The 20,312-nt window shown below is 35.3% G+C and overlaps 4 protein-coding genes across 6 annotated transcripts; 1 reads left to right on the top strand and 3 right to left on the bottom strand.

The window, feature by feature from the left end:
* Window positions 1-2,076: 2,076 nt before the first annotated feature.
* LOC9323758 (ethylene-responsive transcription factor ERF013) lies at window positions 2,077-3,119 on the bottom strand. Its single transcript, XM_021035872.1, has one exon. The coding sequence runs from the start codon at window positions 2,977-2,979 to the stop codon at window positions 2,260-2,262; it is 720 nt and encodes a 239-aa protein (XP_020891531.1). The 5' UTR covers window positions 2,980-3,119; the 3' UTR covers window positions 2,077-2,259.
* A 3,689-nt stretch (window positions 3,120-6,808) lies between these two features.
* On the bottom strand, window positions 6,809-8,916 carry LOC9325215 (lysM domain-containing GPI-anchored protein 2). 2 transcript variants are annotated; one of them, XM_021009999.1, is made up of 6 exons: window positions 7,987-8,916; window positions 7,692-7,809; window positions 7,458-7,619; window positions 7,343-7,374; window positions 6,960-7,267; window positions 6,809-6,909 (listed from the first exon to the last, which is right to left on the bottom strand). In XM_021009999.1, the coding sequence occupies exons 1-5, from the start codon at window positions 8,642-8,644 to the stop codon at window positions 6,960-6,962; spliced, it is 1,278 nt and encodes a 425-aa protein (XP_020865658.1). In that variant the 5' UTR covers window positions 8,645-8,916; the 3' UTR covers window positions 6,809-6,909. The 2 variants fall into 2 exon arrangements, with proteins under 2 accessions (XP_020865658.1, XP_002887693.1); XM_002887647.2 differs by having other exon boundaries at window positions 6,809-7,267.
* Window positions 8,917-9,338: 422 nt separating this feature from the next.
* LOC9323757 lies at window positions 9,339-14,687 on the top strand. 2 transcript variants are annotated; one of them, XM_021034970.1, is made up of 16 exons: window positions 9,339-9,777; window positions 9,844-9,990; window positions 10,073-10,240; window positions 10,327-10,620; window positions 10,711-10,805; window positions 10,975-11,044; window positions 11,146-11,358; window positions 11,469-11,528; window positions 11,636-11,715; window positions 11,825-12,045; window positions 12,142-12,233; window positions 12,298-12,424; window positions 12,565-13,742; window positions 13,839-14,095; window positions 14,238-14,393; window positions 14,469-14,687. In XM_021034970.1, the coding sequence occupies exons 1-16, from the start codon at window positions 9,568-9,570 to the stop codon at window positions 14,560-14,562; spliced, it is 3,462 nt and encodes a 1,153-aa protein (XP_020890629.1). In that variant the 5' UTR covers window positions 9,339-9,567; the 3' UTR covers window positions 14,563-14,687. The 2 variants fall into 2 exon arrangements, with proteins under 2 accessions (XP_020890629.1, XP_002889151.1); XM_002889105.2 differs by having other exon boundaries at window positions 9,341-9,777; window positions 14,235-14,393.
* Window positions 14,688-14,721: 34 nt separating this feature from the next.
* LOC9325214 (UDP-galactose transporter 1) lies at window positions 14,722-17,241 on the bottom strand. Its single transcript, XM_021034971.1, is given in 6 exon segments — window positions 14,722-15,215; window positions 15,609-15,840; window positions 16,141-16,348; window positions 16,439-16,576; window positions 16,579-16,687; window positions 16,848-17,241. Coding segments are annotated over 6 exon segments (1,008 nt in total). The 5' UTR covers window positions 16,944-17,241; the 3' UTR covers window positions 14,722-14,990.
* Between the last annotated feature and the right edge of the window lie 3,071 nt (window positions 17,242-20,312).

The raw sequence follows: 20,312 nt of genomic DNA, 5'->3' as shown, positions 1-20,312 counted from the left end.
TGATAATCAAAACTTTAATATCGAAAACAATTAAAAAAACATTTGTGGACGAGAAGACAATACTTGCTTAATTATGTAGTGTACATTAGCTTAAGATGAGGTGGTAATGGTATAGTTATTACGTAAAATTTTCAAATATATCAACAACTGAATAAATATGCTATTTGTATTCCATGGTTTTAGACTTTTAGTGGCGAAAACCAAATACACGTTTATATATCATAACTTAAAATTAGAGTTTTGTTCTGCATAATGAAAAATGATTGTTTTACTAGCATATTTTTTATAATTTTATAAGATTTCATCATTCCATATGACATGCATAAATCTATTGCCTCGTTTTTCTACAAAATTTATTAAATGCAAAGAGTAAAGGCATCATATACTAGTACTAATAATTTTGATGGTTTGTTTATTAAACTCAGTACTCACATATTGAAGATTTTTAAATGAAACTAATGAAGGAATTGATGAAAGTGCTGCTTGTCCAATGAGGTTCGTTGTTTGACCCAAATCATATTGGTCAAATGGCTTTCCACGCGACACTCCGTATTCAGTGATTAAAAAAAAAAAAAAAATTAAACCTCTCCAAATTATGAATCAAACAGTGCAGCCAAATGGTAAGAGCATCTCCAACAGTAATGTCTGGAGAAATGTCTCAAGATTAAAAAAATAGAAAATAATATAAAAGTAGGAGAGAGTGTAGACACAGTTTCTGGTTTGAGAAACTGTGTCTCTACTTGTCATTTTATTATTGGCAATTCTTTTTTTTTATATAATTTATTTTAAATAAATTATTTATTTATTATAAATTGATTAAAATAGTATTTTTGAGACACCCACACAGTGTCTGATGAATGGAGATGCTGCAACCTCTCGTCAAACTCATATTCTCTCTTTCTCTTTTTATTTGGATCACTGATATTTCAAGCTGGTTGCTACAAAACATGGAAAGTAGACAACATAATTACAAGTTGCATTATTAACACTCAAATTTTAAAAATAAAAGCAAACCGACTTTTCCATTTTTTGTCACCTCGAGTTTGGCAATTACCACCTTTTTATGGACCATTTCATTTTTCAATTGGCCCGCTCCTATCTGTATTATCAAGTGTATAACATATACTTCGCTGTTTATAATAGTTCGATTTTTTGGAGTTTTCACACATATTAAAAACACAATCATTATTTAATTCTTCTAACATTGTTTTTAATCAAAAATATTTTTAATAATTATCAGCCAATAGTAGTCTAAGAAAGTTAATGATTTATAATCATTGTATCTTGAAGTTTACAATTTATTATTATAAGTCAATAAAAATAAAATAAAAATATTAGAAAATCAGTCTTTGTGGAACAAACAACAAAAGCTAGAACATTAATCTTTAAGGAACAGAGAGAGTATCTATATACATATAAAAATATAATGATAATGAAACAACAAATATATGTTTGGCTGATGAAAGTTTAAATATTTTCTATAACAAAAAAGTTTTATATATTTTGTTACTTACAGCTTCATCAAAACCTTTTTCTGTAAAGGAAATGGGCCGACGAATCCGAACATCAAAAGGCAGCGACGTTGAAGCCATGGAAACAGAAATCTGGCGTGTCGCCCAATACTACTTAGGCCGTGTTCTTTTGCAAGTCGCGAGCGATGAAAATTACACTTCATTTTTTTAATTTTTGTCGCTCGTATGATGGTGTTGTCGCTGTAATTTTCAGCGATCGATATTAGCCGACGCAGCGACTCAACATCTCTTCATCTCTCATCGGCTTTTACCTGTAACTTGTCGCTCGCTTGAGATTTAATTAAAAATGAAGTTGTTTTTTAAGTCGCTCACTTGTGTCGGAGCGGCACACAAAAGAACACGGCCTTACTGTTAGATTATTATTATTAGGGCTTTAATATGTTAATTGGACTCTTTTCATTAGCTCCGTCTCTCATATTGGGCCTTAAATATCAAGAAGTTGGGAATTACAAGATTTGTATAAATTACCCAAATTACGATACTTTCATGTGTGTGTGTAATAAATAAATTGAAAAGAAAAAAAAACACACATGAAAAAGTCAAGTGTCAAAAAAGCCCTCTTGTCCATGTGGATCTTCTTAAATTAGTGTGTGTATATTTGTATTTTAAATGTTCATACATAAAGAAACAACAACGTCGAATGATAATCGATAAGTTTAAAAGAATAAATTAAATGAAATAATGTGAATTGAAAGTGTTTCGTAGTATAATAATATTGACCGTTGGATCAACTGAAACTCCATAGCCGAATATCAACATCGTCGTAGAAGTCATCCATCGAGCTATTTAACTGTGGAGAATAATCAAACGGAGCTCCGTTGGTGAATAACATCTCATTATGTTCAAATTCATACCATGATGGATCCATCAGAGACACGTGTTCCTTGTAGTCCACGAAAGATTCCATCAACGATACCAAATCACTATCGTCATCATTATGATGATCATCATCTGGTGGAGAAGATGCAGTTGAAGAAGAAGGAGATGGATGGCGATGGAGTCCGTCATCATGAACATCCTCATCGGAGGGATGGGTAAAAGGGTCAGTAGAGAAGGAGTTAGCGGCTTGAGCGGCGACCTTTTGGATGGATTTGGGGGAGAAAAGGGTATTTTCATCGATGTTCATAAGAAAAGGAGAAGTAGTGGTGATGTTAGGGAAGTTGAGATTAGCTTTAGGTCCCTTAAGACACAAGAGAGCAGCGTCGTAAGCCCTAGCAGCTGCTTCTGCGGTGGAGTAAGAACCTAACCAGATTCTTGTCTTTTGGTTTGGTGCCCTAATTTCAGTAACCCATGATCCCCAACTTCTCATCCTCACTCCTTTGTACTTCTTTATCTTGTTCTTACAAGATTGATGAAGTAGCCCCGACGTCGAAGAAGAAGAAGATGAAGAATGAGAGAGTGATGATGAGGAAGTAGTAACTTGGATCTTGAGTTCTTGTTTCACCATGTTATGTGGTGATGTTGTTATTGACTTGGATATGCTTGAACAAGTGTTGGGGAGTATAAGATAAATGTATTCTGGATGGCAAATAATGTCAAGGACATGAGATTATATATAGCATGATTTGATTTGGGGGAATTGTGAATTTGTGATAGAGGGGGACAATAATGTGTATTTAATAAATTTAAAATTTGGTCAAATGAAATAGTATCGTTTTTGTGTATGAATACGACGTTTTGGGTGCATGACAGGTGTTTTCTTTAATAAGTATTTTTCACCCGCGTAATCACAAATGGATATGTCAGATTTTGTTTCTTATATATAGTAGCTATAATCCTATTTAATTATAAGAATTTATTTTGGTACCAAGATAGATCATGGAAACGAATCTCAAACTAATTTATGAGATATGCAAAAAGCTAAATTCGAACTATAACTTATATCAACAGAGACATTCTCCACCACTTGAAAGCCGAATTATTGAAGTAACATTCCAATACGTTGTTTTCTTTTGACGTTTGATGAAGGTTAAAGTTTACATGTATAAAATCTACTATGATGTATTAGTATCAAATATTGGTCTAAACTTGAAACTAACCAGTGAGTTAATTTTGAAAGCAAAAATCTTTTTTTTGGTAAATGTATAGTATCTCTGATGAGTGCACAGCTAGCTGTACGGAAGCCAGTACTTGATGGTGATATCGAGGATTACTTTAATTTTAATTTGAGGGTGAGACTATTATATGTAAAAAAGAGAATGAAGTTTATATGTTGATGACTTATAGTTATAGCTATCACTTTCCGGAATTGCAAATTACAGCTGCATTTGAATGTGTCAAGTCCTAGGATCTTTCGAGGAAAGAAACCCTTTAAGCCTGCTCATTAGTCTATGTTTATTTTTAGTTTCTATTAAACGATAATAATTTACATTGTGTTTTAATCAAGGGTTCAGCAGTTGAAAGTCCGAATATAACAAGCAAAAGAATGCTAATTATATTATTATATTTTCAATATTATTATTTCTAAAGGTTCATTTATTTACTCAGATTGACGTTTATCAAATTAAGAGGGTTTCCTCCTAATCTACAAGACATATTTGGTCTAAATCTAACATTTTATTGTAGCAACTAACGCGTAACTTTTGTTTGTAAACTTTGTCTTTATAAATATATATTAGATTTACTAGGCTAAATTGTTAAATTAGTTTTTGTTAATACCAACAATAGAAGAATAATTATTGATTGATAATTGAAGATTATATATAATTTAAGAAATAAAAACCAAAAGAGAAGAAAATACATAGGATTCTGATATGAAGGGACAAGGGGAGGCAGCTTCATGAAGTAGCATGTGAGGTCTCACAAACAAAGACGATAAATTAAAATAAACTTAAACCTTTTTTTAAACATTTAAGAAAAATAATTGTGTGTTTGGTGTACTATCAAATGTTAAAGATTTTTTTTTTTTTGAAAAAGAATGTTAAAGATATTTGAGAAATTAATATATAGTTAATGGAAATGGAAACGCGCAGCCAAATAGTGAAGGGAAAATAAATATTGGTTAAGACTGAAGTGATTCACTCACTTCAAACAACATGAGCTGTTTCCACTCTGTCTCGCTGCTGCACAAAACCGCGTTTTCTCTCACCCTTCTTAACTTATTTTAGTTTTGAAATTAGAAACAATTTTTTATTTATCTTTCGTGTATTTTTTCCTATCATACGTTCTCAACACTTCTAAGTTCTAACACACGCATAGAAAACGTAACAAACAGTAAACAGAGATATAGATAAGTCAAATATTAATTAATACAATTATGATGTGAGTTTGATATCAACGTAATCAAATAATCCGATGAGTACAACCCGGCCACTTTAATAATTTGTTTCGTTTTTCAAAATTTTAGAAAGAAAATAATGCGAAACAAAGTTACGTGGGATTAGAGATTATAAGGAATTCTGCACATATATGATAGTATATATCATGCCTACTTAAAGCCTACTTTAAGTTAACTTTCCCCTTTAATTTGCTCTTTTAGACATAGGAATTAGGATGAAGTCCGTTTTCTGAACTTTGAGGAGATTCGCCACGTCGAATCTAGCTAAGCTACTCAGCTAGATTTGCTTAATTTTATACATAAACAACCTAATTAAAAAAAAAATGCATGATTGTCTAAATTTTCCAAATTGCATCTATATAATAACAATCTTACAAGTAAGAGGATTGTAACTTAGTAGTTTCATGTCCTTGATAGTGTTGACTATAATATCAGGCCGACGCTTATCGACATGTAGCTATAAGGTGTTTGTTAAAAATATTTAGGATATTTCAAATAGATCTATATATACAATCTAATTTTATAAATCAAAATTGTATAATCACTGCGTATTTCAATTTTTTTATTTTTATTTTTTATTTAATTTTTCTGGTTTAGAAGACTCTCGATACTTATAAAAAAGTGTGAGATAACACCACAATAATATATGTGCATGCATGTGAGAATATGGAGATGTGTTGATAGATACTAAAGCAAGATAATGATTCAAAAGAAGCATGTGTATTTTGGCAAAAGCCAAAACAAACCTTATATATAGAACTTTAAGACACGCAAGAGCACATGATCGAAGAATTGAGAGATTGGCATGCATGTTCTTTTTGGGGACAGCCTTGACTTTCTCACAAAGCCTTGAGGGCTTATGAGACTTGTCTTCGCTTAGACATTTCACACTTTGGTCCTAAGCAAACCCTTAAAAAGGTCAAACAGAGGCCATTTTTGTCAGCTTTCCAGTCCACAAATATTTCTTTTTGTGCTTGAAGAAAATAAAAGCATCTCGAGGCTTCTTTCATTTTCATTATACGGTTTTGGCAATGAAGACGTTTTAGTTTACCCAAAATCACAAAATGGGCAGCTTCAATGGCACCGTACTTAGTTTCCCAACAACCGAACAAATGAGATGACCTTATTACCAATACAAATATTACTATCAAACAATATATTTTAGTCACCTCTGATTCTGAATATTATATATGTTGATAGATAGGTGTATATATACGATCAATTTATCATGGATAAAGAAACTGGTACGATAGTACGGCTTTGGCTTGAGGAATTTCGAAGAAGGTGCAAGATTGAGCGTTTTTATAGGTTGAAAATGCATAGTATAAAATAAAATAATTCATGTAGGGTTAGCTTAGCTAGATGCAAATAATTAAATCTTGCAGAATCAAGTTTTTTCTATTTATTGAAATTAAAGATGTGCGCTGAATAAAAATACATGCTTTTGGAGAAATTTCTAGGAAAGTGAAGATAACTTGGTTTCATCATTATGGCAGAGTTAAGTAGGTTCAACTACTTGTTTCTTTCAAATTTTCTTTTGTGCCGTTTGAACAAAATTACTAAATTAGTATTCCCTTTGTTCCTAATTATTTGATGTTTTGGGTTTTTCTCATGTTCCACCAAAATTGATATTTTATAAAATTATTATTCTTGTTTTTGTTTGTGACGAATAAAGAAAGGAAAGAAGTAAAACTAACATTATTAAACTAATAAAATAATAATTAAAAAGTATAAAAATTATACTTAATTTGTGTGTAAAACTTAAAACATCATTCTTTTAAGAACAGACGGCGGGATTTTATATCCGCATCTGATCCAAGTTTCATTTTAGTGCCCCCAGATAAAGGAGAGCTCTTTCTAGGGAGTATCGTTCAATACAATGTATATTTTTATTTCGGAAAACAACAAATTTAAATGGGTTTTTGTTATCCAAACTATTTGGGCTTCTTCGATTGAATTGGGTTGGGTTGCCCAAATTGGCCACCCTTACTTGGCAAGATTGTTAACCGGACACTTTTAAACCGGAAAAATCGTCAACCGGCCAGGCTTTCCAGTTTCCATACAAATTAATAATGACAAACCAAGGTAGTGTGTTCAGAGTTAAAAAAGAAAGAGAAAGAAAAGCCAATAATGAGATTGTCTTCTTGCATTCAAACTAAGAAAACAAAAAAGCAAGAAGCAGTGGAGATGAGAAACGCAATGAATGAGTAATAGCTCAATGGGCAAGAAGCTATAGAAATACTCCCGCCTGGACCATTAGCTGGATTCCCCGGGATTGAACTGCTTGAAGAAACCGTAGGTCCTCTGGGTGAAGCCGCGGGGACTGCGGCTATGGATGATCCTCCACCAACAATATCATCAAACTCTGGTGAAGGCGAAGGTGAAGGTGAAGGTAGATACATCAGTTCCTTTGGAACAGTATCAGGCGGGGCTATAAGCGGTGCTAATTGTTGCGGTCCTGCAAATTCGTTTCAGTTGGAGATCAATATTTCATTCATTGGGTTTATTATAAGGCATGAGACAGTATCCTTACCAGGGCATCGAGGTTGAAGCGACATGGATAACCTGAAAAACAAACCGAGAGAGATCGGTTAAATAGGTTGTTCAATTTATTAGTAGAGGAAATGCGATAAGGAAAGTCTCATTACGTGGTCAAGATAGTGCCGCTAGCAAAACCGTTGTAACTACAAGTAGTAAGTTTACAACCCGAGCTACTCTGCTGCGAAGTGATGTTCCCGAGCATGTAGTTGCTGTTTCTACATCGCATACTGGAACAAGAGACTGATATAGAAGCAGGCTCACAATACATACTGCATCACACAAATGCAAAAGATTAGCAAAACAGCCAAAATCCGACTAACAAAACTCAAATTGCTTAATACCTGCGGCTTCCGAGAACACAGCTGCATTGTACACAGTGGCCTGCGGTGAGAGCATAGCTTCCGTTTGGAATAATCAGTCCATAATCCGTAGCGTATTTGGGGAAATTTGAACTACAAGCTGAGAAGTTTTGATACAAATACACAAAACATTCAATATCTGTTGTAGTCTGTGCTTAATTGGCAAATTTCTATTCAAAGATTGAAACTTTAGAACTCTTAATGGCTCTGAATTTGAACTATAAGCTGTGAATTCGAACTTTCAAACTCAACAAAGAAGAGAGACTTTGGATCTCACCTAGCAATGGGACAGCGAGGATATCACCAGGATTGATATCAGGAGCTCCCATAGCATTTACATTTGTTAAATCCGTAACAGTGGTCGAGAATCTCTTTGCGATTCCAGCCATTGTGTCGATTCCCCTCACAACGTAAGATAGGTAAAGTGCAGGAAGAGATTCATCGGTACCATTGAAGCAAGCGCAAGGCAAGGGAATCACAAGCTTTGTACCTACATCGAGAACCGAGAGGTCAGTTTCCGAATTCGCGACCTGAATCTGCTCCGGAGAGACCAGACCACCGTAAACAGAGTCAGCGATCGATCCTAGTGTGTCGGAAGTACGAGTCTTGTAATGGGTCGAAAGGGATTTTCGAATTCCGTCGACACAGGAGCAAGTGATTGGGATTTTGAGGAAGAGCTTAGCGGGAAGGACGTGGTTCTCGACGTCTGGGTAAGAGATGTCAATGGAGTTAGAGAGAAGCATTGAGACTGGGTCTACTTGGAAGAGAGAAGCGACTTCTGTGACTTTGAGGTCGGTGTAGAGAGTGTAGCCTAGCAATGAGTTACAAGTTTCTTTAGTGGAGCAAGGCTCTATTGTAGATTTCGCAGTCGCCATTGATACTAAGCTCGAAGCTAAAATTAGAAACAGAATTAAGGGTTTTTCTGGGCTCTTCATTTCGATTGGGTCTTGATTTCCCCTCACTCAATAGAGGAACTTGGCTAGGGTTTTACGAATTTGGAAATTTCTAGGGTCTTACAAAGTTTCAAACTTTGTAGGGTTTCGCACAATTTCTGGAAAATGCCAGTATCAGTGGAGTATATATAATTAACAGAAGAAGCTTGGAAACATGATTTCAGGTGTTTTTTCTGGATTTGAAATCTATCTTCTTCCTCTTCGAAGGAGAGAGAGAGGAAAAGTTAAAATCTTTTTTTTTTGAAATAGTGAACAGCTGTGTGTGAATGAGTTGCAGACAAAAGACAACGGTAGGAGATAACATATTGGTATATGACGGATTTACCCCTCTTTATTTCCGTTCGTTTTGACCCCACCGGTTCAATGTACAACATGGAATAATTTACCGGTTTAACGGTCAACAAGGATAAGTTTGAAATTGAAGCATCGGTGTACCAATTACTTCACAATGAAAAACTTTTATGCGAATTTGAAATTTCATCAAACCAACTTTTAAAACATCAAAAGAAAGTATTTGTGTATACCTTCCACCAGAATCGGATAAGGGTAATCGGGTAAATTAATTGCCTGAAATTAAGGCCCACTTCAAAGCCCACTTTCCTTTTTTTTCCAAGGGCTAAAAGCAAAGAACTTATTTATGTGTAAAAAGAGCTGCAGCAAAAAAAAAAAGCGGGTCTAGAGAGAGAGAGAGAGCCAAACACGGCCTTAAAGTTTAGCGGGAAATAGCAAAAAAAGAATCTTGTTCCCTCCAAATTCTCACCTAACTATAAAAGCAATCTTTCATCTGACATATGTCGTCTTTAACCTTAACGTTATAATTTAATTTTACCAAGATCCCCAAATTCACACATAAACCCTAGATTCTTCCGTAACTCTGATTTCCCCAAATTGCGACGGTGATTGAAATGGATCAGACTCCACGGCGGAATGTTCGTCGGAAATTGGTTCAGTCGACGTTGCTCCCCCATAAATCCGAGGAGGTAATTGAGTCCAACGGAGATCGGATGAGCGATGAAGGAGGAGAAGAAGTAGGAGATGGTGTTTTATGTAGTAGTCAAGGGAAGAAGACGAGAAAACAGAAAGAGAGAACTCCGAAGAACGGTGCTTCCAAGAAGGTTTGTTTTCATCTATAAATTACGGTGTGGAACTGATTTTCTAAGAGTGGTCTCTCTCTGATTCAGGTGGCTAAAGGAAAGAGTCCTCGAAAAACAACGCCTAAAAAAAGTGCAGCTAAAAACGGAATTGTAGCTGCTGCTGATCAGATGGTTGCTGCCAATGTTTCACCTCCAGTTCCCAATTTGCGTCTGGAAGCAAAGTTAAGAGCTGAGGTAAGCAAAATTTGCTGTGACTTTTTTGCCTCATGTAAATTGGGTCTGAAGTCTGGGCATTTTTTGCTTTCTATTTGATCAGGAAGATTCGCGGATGTCTGCTGGCAAGCAAATACATCCCTTTTTCTCGACTTGGAAAGGCAGTAAAAGAAATCAAGAAGCCGTTGCAGCAGAGAATGGTACGTGTCAGGGTCAAGGAAGAGAGAAAATTGTCACCATCGGCCCTATCCATGTATTTGAGAGGTTTCAGGTATGAGTATGACAAATACATATAGGGTTACTTGTTCGATCATTTGTAATAATAAAGCAATCTGAATAGCAAAGCCTTCTTCTTAGGATGATTATCAAACCACCCTTGATTGGAAGAACTGGACTTTCTATGAGCAAACATCCACCACTGAGAGTGCGGATCAACAAATGAATTTTGACACTCTTGAACCCCGACCCAAGGTGTTTGATTTAAATGAACTGCCATCTCTTTCACATTCTGACGTGTGTGTCATCGATGATGAGGAGCCTGAACAATGTGCTAGTCAATCAGAACGTATCGCAGAGGCATCTCCGGTAGTCTTAATAGCAGGCCAGGAGGAGAAACGTGGGTACCTTGGCTCCTTAGATGGAGCAGAATCGGTAATGAGCTAAAACTTTCCCTTTTGGTCTATGTTTTTCGTCTGTTGGAACCATTCATGATAAAGGGACATTTCCTATCATTCTTTTTAGGATTGTGAAGTTCATGAAGCAATTCACTTGTCTGATGATGCTGAAGGCGCAGTAGATATTTCTCATGAAATGCAACACCTGTCATGTCGAGAAAGGTAATGATTTTGTATTTGGTATCAGTAGCAGCACACATGTTTTAGGTTGGAATGATGAATTCTTCATAAATAGTGAGAAATAACCACATGGGCCGGCGACCTCTTGGAAGTTCTGTTGGGCATATTTTTTTATTCTTTCTAGAATGCTTATAATTTCTAATCTATGCAGTAATGACTCCAGTGGCCAACCTCGTAATAGCTTATGGGTAGATAAGTACCAGCCAAGAAGTGCCTCGGAGGTCAGACAATTTGAGCACACTGTCTTCATAGTAGATATGCCTGTTTATACCTTCTTACCAAACACAAATTTCCCACATTTTCTTACCCAAGTATCTTGCAGGTATGTGGTAATACTGAATCTGTAAAAGTAATGAATGAATGGCTGCGCCAATGGCAGGAGAGAGGGTTTCAGCCAGATAAAGACTTTTTGAGTAGTGATGAAGATAAATCGCAAGATGCTGACTACAACTGTTCTGAAAGTGACACTGACTCGGAAAATATTGGTGCTGAAGATCGCCTGAAAAATGTGCTCTTAATCGTTGGTCCAGCTGGGGTGTGTGATAAGATATTCTGCCACGAACTGCCAGTTCTTACGTTTACATTGCTTTCTGAGTTTCATGTATGTGACTCATGTTTGTGAGTACAATTGTGCCTGTGTTGCAGAGTGGGAAATCTGCAGCTATTCATGCATGCGCCAAGGAACAAGGGTTTAAAATCCTAGAGGTGTGAACTGTTTCCTCTATATGTATCTAAAGGACCTTTTTTCCTCTTCTGGCATGGAAATATTCACTTTCACAATTGTTTATGTCTCTAATGATTTTTGTCTACAGTCCAACACATCAGAATGCCGAAGTGGAACAGTAGTTAGGCAGAAATTTGGGGAGGCTCTCAAGTCATATAGCCTGTCAAGGTACATAGAATTGCAACAATAATGCTCGGATCTGCTACTTTCTCCATTTCAATCGGTACTTTCAAACTGAAAATAGCGTTGTATTCACATAATTTCTTTTTTTTTTCAGGTCCTTGGACCCTCTTTTCAATTCCTGTACTGATGGCAATGGGGTAGAGGATGTAATGGAAGTGGTACCCATATTACATATCCAGAATGATGGAGCTAACTTGAAGCCTTTAATTCTCTTTGAAGATGTAGATGTTTGCTTTGCTGAAGATCGTGGTCTCGTTTCTGCTATCCAGCAGATTGCTGCGAAAGCAAAAGGGCCTGTGGTATTGACTACCAATGGTAATATTCGTCCATGTTAAAACATTATTTTTGTTTCATTTGCAGTTCTTCTTAATTAATCTGCTGATGGTATCTGTATTACATGCATATTTACAGACAAGAATCATGGTTTACCAGACAACTTAGAGAGGATAGAAATATACTTTTCATTGCCATCAAAAGAAGAACTATTTAGTCACCTTTCTCTGGTTAGTATTCTGATACGTAACCTTTAAATTTCAATGGATTCTTCTAACATTTGTTGTTTCACAGGTTTGTGCAGCAGAGGAAGTTAAAGTTAATCGTGGTTCACTAGATCAAATGACCACGTCTTGTGGTGGTGATATACGGAAAGCAATTATGCAATTGCAGTTTTGGTTTCAGAGTAAACCGAAAAGAGGTATTTTGGATGTAAATTACTACATGCGAAAAATAATTATAGTCCCAGAGGTCCAGTAGTGAATGACTAGGTGTGAATATTTTCAGTTATAGGAAATTTTTGAAATTTGATTTATTCATGGTTTAATTTCCCATACACAGCCAGAAAGGTGAAGAACACAGGTAATCAAGATCTCTTTGATCATGAAGCTGGCCACTTGCTGCTTCCCAAGATAATTACACGGGATTTCCCTTCTCAATTATCTCAGTTGGTGGAGAATGAGATTGCTAAGGTAATATCTATAGAAGAGGAAAGCTATAACACAGTGGAAGTATTTGTTGAAGAGGTTGAAAACGAAAAAATGCTTAATAGATTATGGAGGCGAGGCACAGGAAAGAACAGCATACAAGCTAAGAAAACAGCCATGTTTAAGCAGAACACTACTTTTGAAGATTATGATGAATTAGAAGACGTCTTAAGTATTCCGTGTGAACTTAGCAACAGTTCCTACCAACCACTCTCTTTCTCTCAGCCAAACAGAAGGCGAAAGCTCAATGTTGTGATGTCCTCTGATTCAGAAGATGAGCCTCTGACTGACATACGGGTTTCCATTGCACAACATCAGAAGGACGACAGATTGATTTTCCAAGAAGATGGTACGTTGTCCTCATATTGGCCAGATATGCAAAAGGAAACAAACCTATTAGCTGATCCTTCAGTTCCTTCCAGAGCAGAAATATTGGAAGCAACTTGTTATGAGTATGAGACATCAAAATTCTCTTGCATTAATGAGGTGTCCCAGTCAGTTGATGTATCATGTGTACCAGAGTCTTTGTATGTTCCAGAAACATTAATGGATGGTGAAGCTGAGCTGTCGCCAAGAGCGGTATCTTGCGGACATTTTGATGGAAGAGTAGAAGTGTCCATGAATGAGGACGTTGTACAGACTCCCCCATCAAAAGAGATATACATGGACAGATTTCAGATTTTTGATTGTTTAAAGAATACATGTGAGATCATTGCAGAATCTTCTGATGCGATGGTGATGGAAAACTGTTTCAAGGAATATGTAGGGACTGCCCAGAAGATGCAACCAGTTTCAGATGAATGCAGCCGTATAGATTTTGGTAAGACATTCAAGACGGCTCAGAAACCGAAGCTTGATACCTCTAAATCTGCTGTGCAAGAATCGTGGGAAAAAATCTGTTCGAGTCATGCTGATTTCAAGCCATACTTGGATTCAGAACCTGTAGAAGCTCCACAAGTTCTTGATCTCACTCACCAGATAACCAATCTTATTTCAGAAGCTGACCTAACACATTTTAGATGCCTGAACCTTGTGAGTATTACATTACAATTCAGCTTCCTCTCTTTCTAGATTTCTTTCGCAGTTTTCTGCTCAGACATTTTTGACTTATGGAATTCATTTATTTAGGGAGCTTTGGAGCCATTGATGAACGCTTCTGGAGAACTTGATACGTCTGGTTTATCTCAGATGCTTGAACAGATGACTTCCACTGTGGCACAGCAAGAATTTTGCTTTTTCACAAATCAAATTACTACAACAGGAACCGTTCCTAATTCATCAGCCACCATGGTACCAGGAAGAGGATTGGCAGTAGACGAGGCAAGGCAGGATTGCACATCGAGCAATGGAAGCTGCTTGGATATAAACCCAGACTTGTTAAAATGGTAAATAATTTTCTTTCAACGTATGATTAGTATATCATTTCCAATGGGTTCATCAGTTGCAGTGGAAATATCTTCCAAAATTTTCCATTGTTCTCTTTTTCATTACGGAAGTTTGTTTTTTGTTTTTTTTCGACTGCAGTAGGCGAATGGCACGGCTTTCCGGCATATTAGAGTCAGTAGTCCCTCTGAGATCATTGAAAGGAAAAGCTTTCCATGAATATGCTTCATTCATAGGGAAGATTTCAAGAGCAGATCCCTCCAACTTATCCGGAGCCATCGAGAAAGGCAGACGGCGAAGGTCAGTACCAGTTGGTTCACCATAGTTTATGAGTATGATTGATTCATTCCTAATCTCTTTTTTTTCTCCATTCAGGTCAAGAGAAGCTCGACATTATCTGTTAATGGAACTATCGTCCGAAGATATTGCATTATTGGGCCAACACAGCACATACAGTAGAAATGAATGAATAATAAAGCATTTTCAGTTGTATAGAAGTTAGAACAGCTCCACACTTCAAGAAGAGTTTTTATATTAAACTTGTTTGCTCAGAGTTAAACTTAGCCGAGATGATTCTCTCGACATTAATGAATATACACAGAAATTTCAAAAAAGAAGAAGCAATTAATGTAGTAGTACTCTCCTTCAGGTTTCAGAAAATGTATTTGATAAATTAAAAGATTCTACACTTCACAGAGATATAAATAGTAGGAACCATTATCTCTTCTACGAAATCAAATCAAAACGAAAAAAAAAAATGTAACTTTTCTCTATTAAGGTTTTTTAGTAAAACGCATATTTAGTAAAATTTCAACACCGCTTGTGTGAATGCTTCTCGTCCGCAGTACCCTAACCCAGTGACAGTGAGTACTAAACTGAGCTGCGGATTGGATAAAATCAGACTTTGCCTTCGAGTTTATCATTATTAACAAGAGGAAGTAATTCCATCTTGCTTCTTGGGGTACGAGGTGTCCTAGGAGTTCCCGGTGTTTGCTGCGAAAGCATATGCCTCACATATCCATAAAACGTGCAGCCCACAAGCGTAATTCCGCATCCAACAGCATTCATATACGATATTGGGTTACGGAATATCAACCATGAGACCAATACAGCTACGGCAACCTGCGAATCATATTACAACCATGGGAGTGAGGGTCCAAGGCAACAAAAAAATCGCAAGCTGGTGATGACAAAGACCCTAGCAATATTCCTCGAAAATTTGATATTATAGTGGTTTTAACTTGTTAAAAATAAACTTATATAGATACAGTCATGCCCCAACACTAGGAATAAGACCTCTAATAGAATATGAAGCATGCTCAAGACATAGATGCGAAGAAACTCTAGCTGACTGGCTTTCAATTTCTTTTACCATGGTAAGAAGATAGGGAAATTGATAAGAACTTATTATTGCCAGTAAAATGAATTAAAAGTACCTATTCTTCTGTTAGTTTGGATCATCCAGAGCGATTTAAAAGATAAAATTTGTTAAGGGTTTAGGGATGTCTTAGTTACCTTAAGGTTTCCAGCTACGTTGAATGTGACTGCGGTTGTGGAGTGAATGACGTAGAAGATGGAGAAGTTGAGACAGAAGGCTAGAACACCAGAACTGAATATAATGATGAGGGCTGACCAGGGAGCAGGGTGTGCTTCAAACCAACTCAAAATTCCACTGCCTTCCAGTAATAGTGCTGGTATCCCGAGGATCATGGTGGCAAAAGGCGCCATATAGTATACAGTGTTTATGCTAAATAAAGAAAAACAGAGAAAAAAAAAAATCAAATCTTTCTTCTATGCAGATGGATATTAGTAGGTCTACTTCTCAAAAGGAGATGTGATTGACTCTTAATCGGAAATAGAGAGAGATACATCAATCAACTTTGTCACAAAACCCCATTAAAGTGAACGCTTTTTCAATTTGGGCTAAGATGCCATCACATGATTATCTAGTTTAATAGAAGTAAAATGATGGCATATCAAAATCAAAAAGACATAACAAGCAAATGTCATTGTAATTCATAAGGAGACTCTAGGAAGAGGCACTGACCTGTCAAATTTGTAACCATGAAGAAGGGATTCGGCTAGAATGGTCTTTGTGGAAGTAGCTAAACATCCAAACAAGGCAGCACAGAATCCAAACATGTTAAAACTAAGTTCGGTAACAGAGGTCAGAAGAATTCCACCAACAATGGGCACGAGAGACGCCCAAATACGCCAGTCAAAGTATTTCCTCCATACTAGCCACTGTAACACAACTATTCAAACACATATAAAGGAAACAATCAGATTCTCTAGAAAATCTAAGAACAGATCACTAATTGCAAATTCCATCACAAAACCCTAACCTGTAGTAGCTGGAGTGAAAGATTTAATCGTCTGCATAAACGAAACAGGAATGTATCGAAGACTGACATTTCCCAACACAATGTTGATACAAAACACGAAAGACATTGGAAAAATCCTCCTCCACCGATCTTCTGGTCAACAACAATCAATGGTTTAAGCTTGAGAACTTTGATAACGATGTAAGCTCCAATCGATGAACATATGAAGTGAACACATGAAACCGATAGTGGAAACTTGAAATCCAGTTTCTGCAAAAAAAAAAAAACATTATCACCAATCTATAAAGCTGAAACCAAAATTCCAAATTGAGAAAAAAAGAAATCTCAAAATCAAAACATCAAACATAAGAAATCAATAGATCAGATCAATAGGGTATTAAAGCCTAAAATTCTAGGGTTAAGAAGAAACCTGAAAGATCCATTTGTTCATGATGATGACGGTAACGTTGAAACCCCACCACTGAAGAATCGCTAATAGAGATCTGAACATACTTCCTTCCTCCATGATTCTCTCTCACTCGAAAATTGAACAACTTTCGGAATCAGATCGCAAAAGAGACAAAAACCCAGAAGAAATTAACGAGTTTTAAGAGAAGTGAATGAATCGGTGAGAAAGAGAGAGAGAGAGAGAGAGCTGCGCAGCTAAATAGAGAGAAAACCCTAATGAAGGAGAAAAGTGAAGAAGGTAACGGTAGCAGAAGAGAGCTCTTCTTCCATGTGATTTGTTTCGAATTCTCTGTTCATCAATCTCAAACGTCTCCCTCTATGACTCTCTCTCTCTCTCACTCTTTCTCTCTTTTTATGCCATGAAAATTATGTTTTGCTGGTTTACAAAAAAAAAAAAAAAAAAATTATGTTTTGCTCTTCCGTAGGTTTTCCATTTATTTTTTTTAAGAAAAACTAGTATTTTTTTGGCAATTTTAATTTTTTTTTTTGTTTTGCTTATTAAATTCAACCGAAAATAAAAGTTAAATCTACCAGTCAAAAAAAAAAGTGTGAGTAAAAAATATCACAAAAATAGTATTTCCATGTTTTATGAAGGTTAAGTCAAATATTCAATTTTTCCAAAACTCAATGGATGGTTATCATTTGGTAACAACATTTTAATGTACATGCACTAAATCATGGTAAAAAATAATATGATTGTTTTATACTACTTTTGTTTATGTCAGATAAATAATGGTGTGAGCACTGAGCAGGAATACATATCACTAAATTAAAATGCGCATATTTTGTTAAATATTTATTTGGTTCAAGATTTGCTTTAATCGAAAATATTTTGATATTTTGTGTTAGCTAAAACATTTTGTTAATTGTTGCGGCGATTTATTAAAGAAATGCAGCAACAAATAGTTTTTGTTTTGTGGTATTTTGTCCCATGTACTTCCGAGGATATGGGGAAGATCACTGCCGTCCGATGAACATACATTTTTCACGACGTTGACATCCCACTACTACTGTCTATTTTTCAAATTGATTATGGCATATCTTAATTTTTTTGTTGTATCTTACAAATTCGTAATATTTTTCCTCTCTAAAAGTTGAACGTTTATATAGTCCACAATTAATTTACTTTTTAGTAATTTAATTTGTAAGTAATTAATATATATATATATATGTATAAACGAGAAACTGGTTCTGGTTAAATGCAAAAACCACCGACAACGATATACTTATAGCATTTGTATGTTAAAGTCTTATAAGTTATAAAAATTATGGACCAAACTTGTCAATTTTTTTCGTCTTGTACAGTCACAGAAGTAAGATGTGGAGAAGATTAATTTCGAAACAGCATTTAAATATTAATAGGATCTTAAAATTATATGATCAAGCTATAATAGGTTTGGCAACCAATTTTTTCTTTTAAAGAAGCGGCGACGTTAATGTTATTGAACGATAATCGGTCATGAATTATAGTATAAATTTAAACACTCTTTGACAAATCTCATATGAGCAAATCACAAGCAAAATGCATATATAATATATAGTTTGAGCTATATATATAGTAATGTTATGAAATATCTATACAGTACTTATTTTAACATAAAAAAGGTTATATAAAATTAACGTGTGGATACTTGTTGCTCCACGACCATTCAATATATTGAGTTTTTGAATGACTAACTTGGTCAAACCACGAGGAAAGTTATGCCATCTGATGGTCGTACTTTATGTGAACGATAAGATAGGGAAGAAATACTATATCAAAATAATAACTTAAAAACAAAATCGAACGATTCAAGAAATTGAATGAAGTAGGCAGCAATTCTTGGTTTCCCTTTTGCATAGTGTAAGCAATGAATACAAATTTTGACTTACTTGCAAGCGTTAAATGGAAGGCTATCGAGTAGGAGTTTGATACTGGTCACCTAAATGCTAAACATTGTTCTGTTATTTTCCTAGACGAGCAGATAAGCATTATTCTTCTCCGATCAATACCCTAGATTATCAAGTTTTATAGAGACCTAACTCAAAACCAACTAGCAATTAATAAATTGGTAAATGTCATTTATATATTACTTTATATCCCATCTAACTTTAGATGAAGGATCCTAACAATAAGCATAATAATTCATTACACGCCTTAAATTTCATCCATGCATGATTGTATTTATTGTTGAACAAGAAAAGCTGATAAGATATTAATTTGGTTGTTTATTATAGAGACCATAATCGAAAGATAAATTAAACATCACTTTCGAAATCTTGTTTGTTTTATCAATTCGGTTATAGTTACTCTCTTCATGAAGGGCAAGTCATTTTCTCACATTATTCACTGATTCCTGACACATAAACCAATCTTAATTTCTCAAAGCAAATAAAGAAACTATCTTGAAAGATAGGGAAAGAAACCTGCAAAAGTCAAAAACGCATCTATTTAGAGAAACTCTTGTCCTATTAACCACCATTATTGTTGTTTCTTATTTAGGTTTCAATTATTGAACATTGATGCAAGAAATTATAAATCTAGAAACGAAATGGAGCCAAAGAAAATGACCAAATGATCATTATGGTTTAGAGAGTCAAGTGGTGTTGCCACTAATTAAGTGTGTATGGTTGTATTAAGCACATGGGTGGTGTTGTCACTATGCTTACTACACCAGCTAATGAGTAGAATATAATAAAACTATGAGCAAATCACTATATTACTTATTTTCCATATTTTTAAAATCGTTAGACGCTAATCGGATGTTAGGATGTTGGTGTTGTTGCTTATATATGTTCTCAAGAACTATTATTTTTAGTTTTCTTTTTTTTTTTAGTAAGTTTAAACAAATATGAAATATTTATGAATGACTTTTACAATTGTTTTTTTTTGTACGAAAAAAAATATTAAGTATAGTCAGAATCCGATGATAATATGGTAAAGAGAAAAAGTTAAATTGTATCCAAATTCTACACAAACAAATCACTAATACTGATAATATCATCACTATCACAGATAATATCGTATGATGGTGTTCTCCACTCAAAAACAAAAACAAGGAAAAAAAAAGATATGCGCTAAAGTTGGAGTGAAGGCTTTCTTCTCTCCGAGTTGTCGTAGAACATTTTCCAGAGATGAGTGTTGTTTGAACCTTTGAGTGCTCTCCAATTTCGGTTGCACTCTGATGATACTCCCTTGTCAAGTCTACCATAGGCATTTGAAGAGATTCAGTCTTGTCCTGACGAATCCTCTTTTGCTTAGCCTTCTCCCAGCTTGTCATCATCCATTCTCGTTAAATACCATACTTGCCCAATGCTTAAATTGAACCATATGTTTCATGCAAGCATCTGAGGTGGCATGCAAAACGTGTCAATTGACCCTATCAAATAGTTCATATAGCTTTTAGCCTTGTATTTGTTTTCCATCGCGAGCTTTGTCAATTTTTTT

This window comes from Arabidopsis lyrata (genome assembly GCF_000004255.2).
Source record: "Arabidopsis lyrata subsp. lyrata unplaced genomic scaffold ARALYscaffold_2, whole genome shotgun sequence".
Classification (NCBI taxonomy): Eukaryota; Viridiplantae; Streptophyta; class Magnoliopsida; order Brassicales; family Brassicaceae; genus Arabidopsis; species Arabidopsis lyrata.
The sequence above is the reverse complement of the archived record's forward strand: the minus strand, read 5'-3'. Positions and strand labels throughout refer to the sequence as shown.

Excerpts from the sequence above, each read along its gene's own strand:
- LOC9325215 (XM_002887647.2), bottom strand. The coding sequence starts at position 8,644 with ATGAAGAGCCCAGAAAAACCCTTAATTCTGTTTCTAATTTTAGCTTCG. Across the intron at positions 7,620-7,691 it reads TGTGTTCTCGGAAGCCGCAG|TATGTATTGTGAGCCTGCTT; the intron begins GTATTAAGCAAT and ends TGTGTGATGCAG. Across the intron at positions 7,268-7,342 it reads GCTTCAACCTCGATGCCCTG|GACCGCAACAATTAGCACCG; the intron begins GTAAGGATACTG and ends ACGAATTTGCAG.
- LOC9323757 (XM_002889105.2), top strand. The coding sequence starts at position 9,568 with ATGGATCAGACTCCACGGCGGAATGTTCGTCGGAAATTGGTTCAGTCG. Across the intron at positions 9,991-10,072 it reads AAGCAAAGTTAAGAGCTGAG|GAAGATTCGCGGATGTCTGC; the intron begins GTAAGCAAAATT and ends CTATTTGATCAG. Across the intron at positions 11,045-11,145 it reads AGCCAAGAAGTGCCTCGGAG|GTATGTGGTAATACTGAATC; the intron begins GTCAGACAATTT and ends AGTATCTTGCAG.
- LOC9323758 (XM_021035872.1), bottom strand. The coding sequence starts at position 2,979 with ATGGTGAAACAAGAACTCAAGATCCAAGTTACTACTTCCTCATCATCA.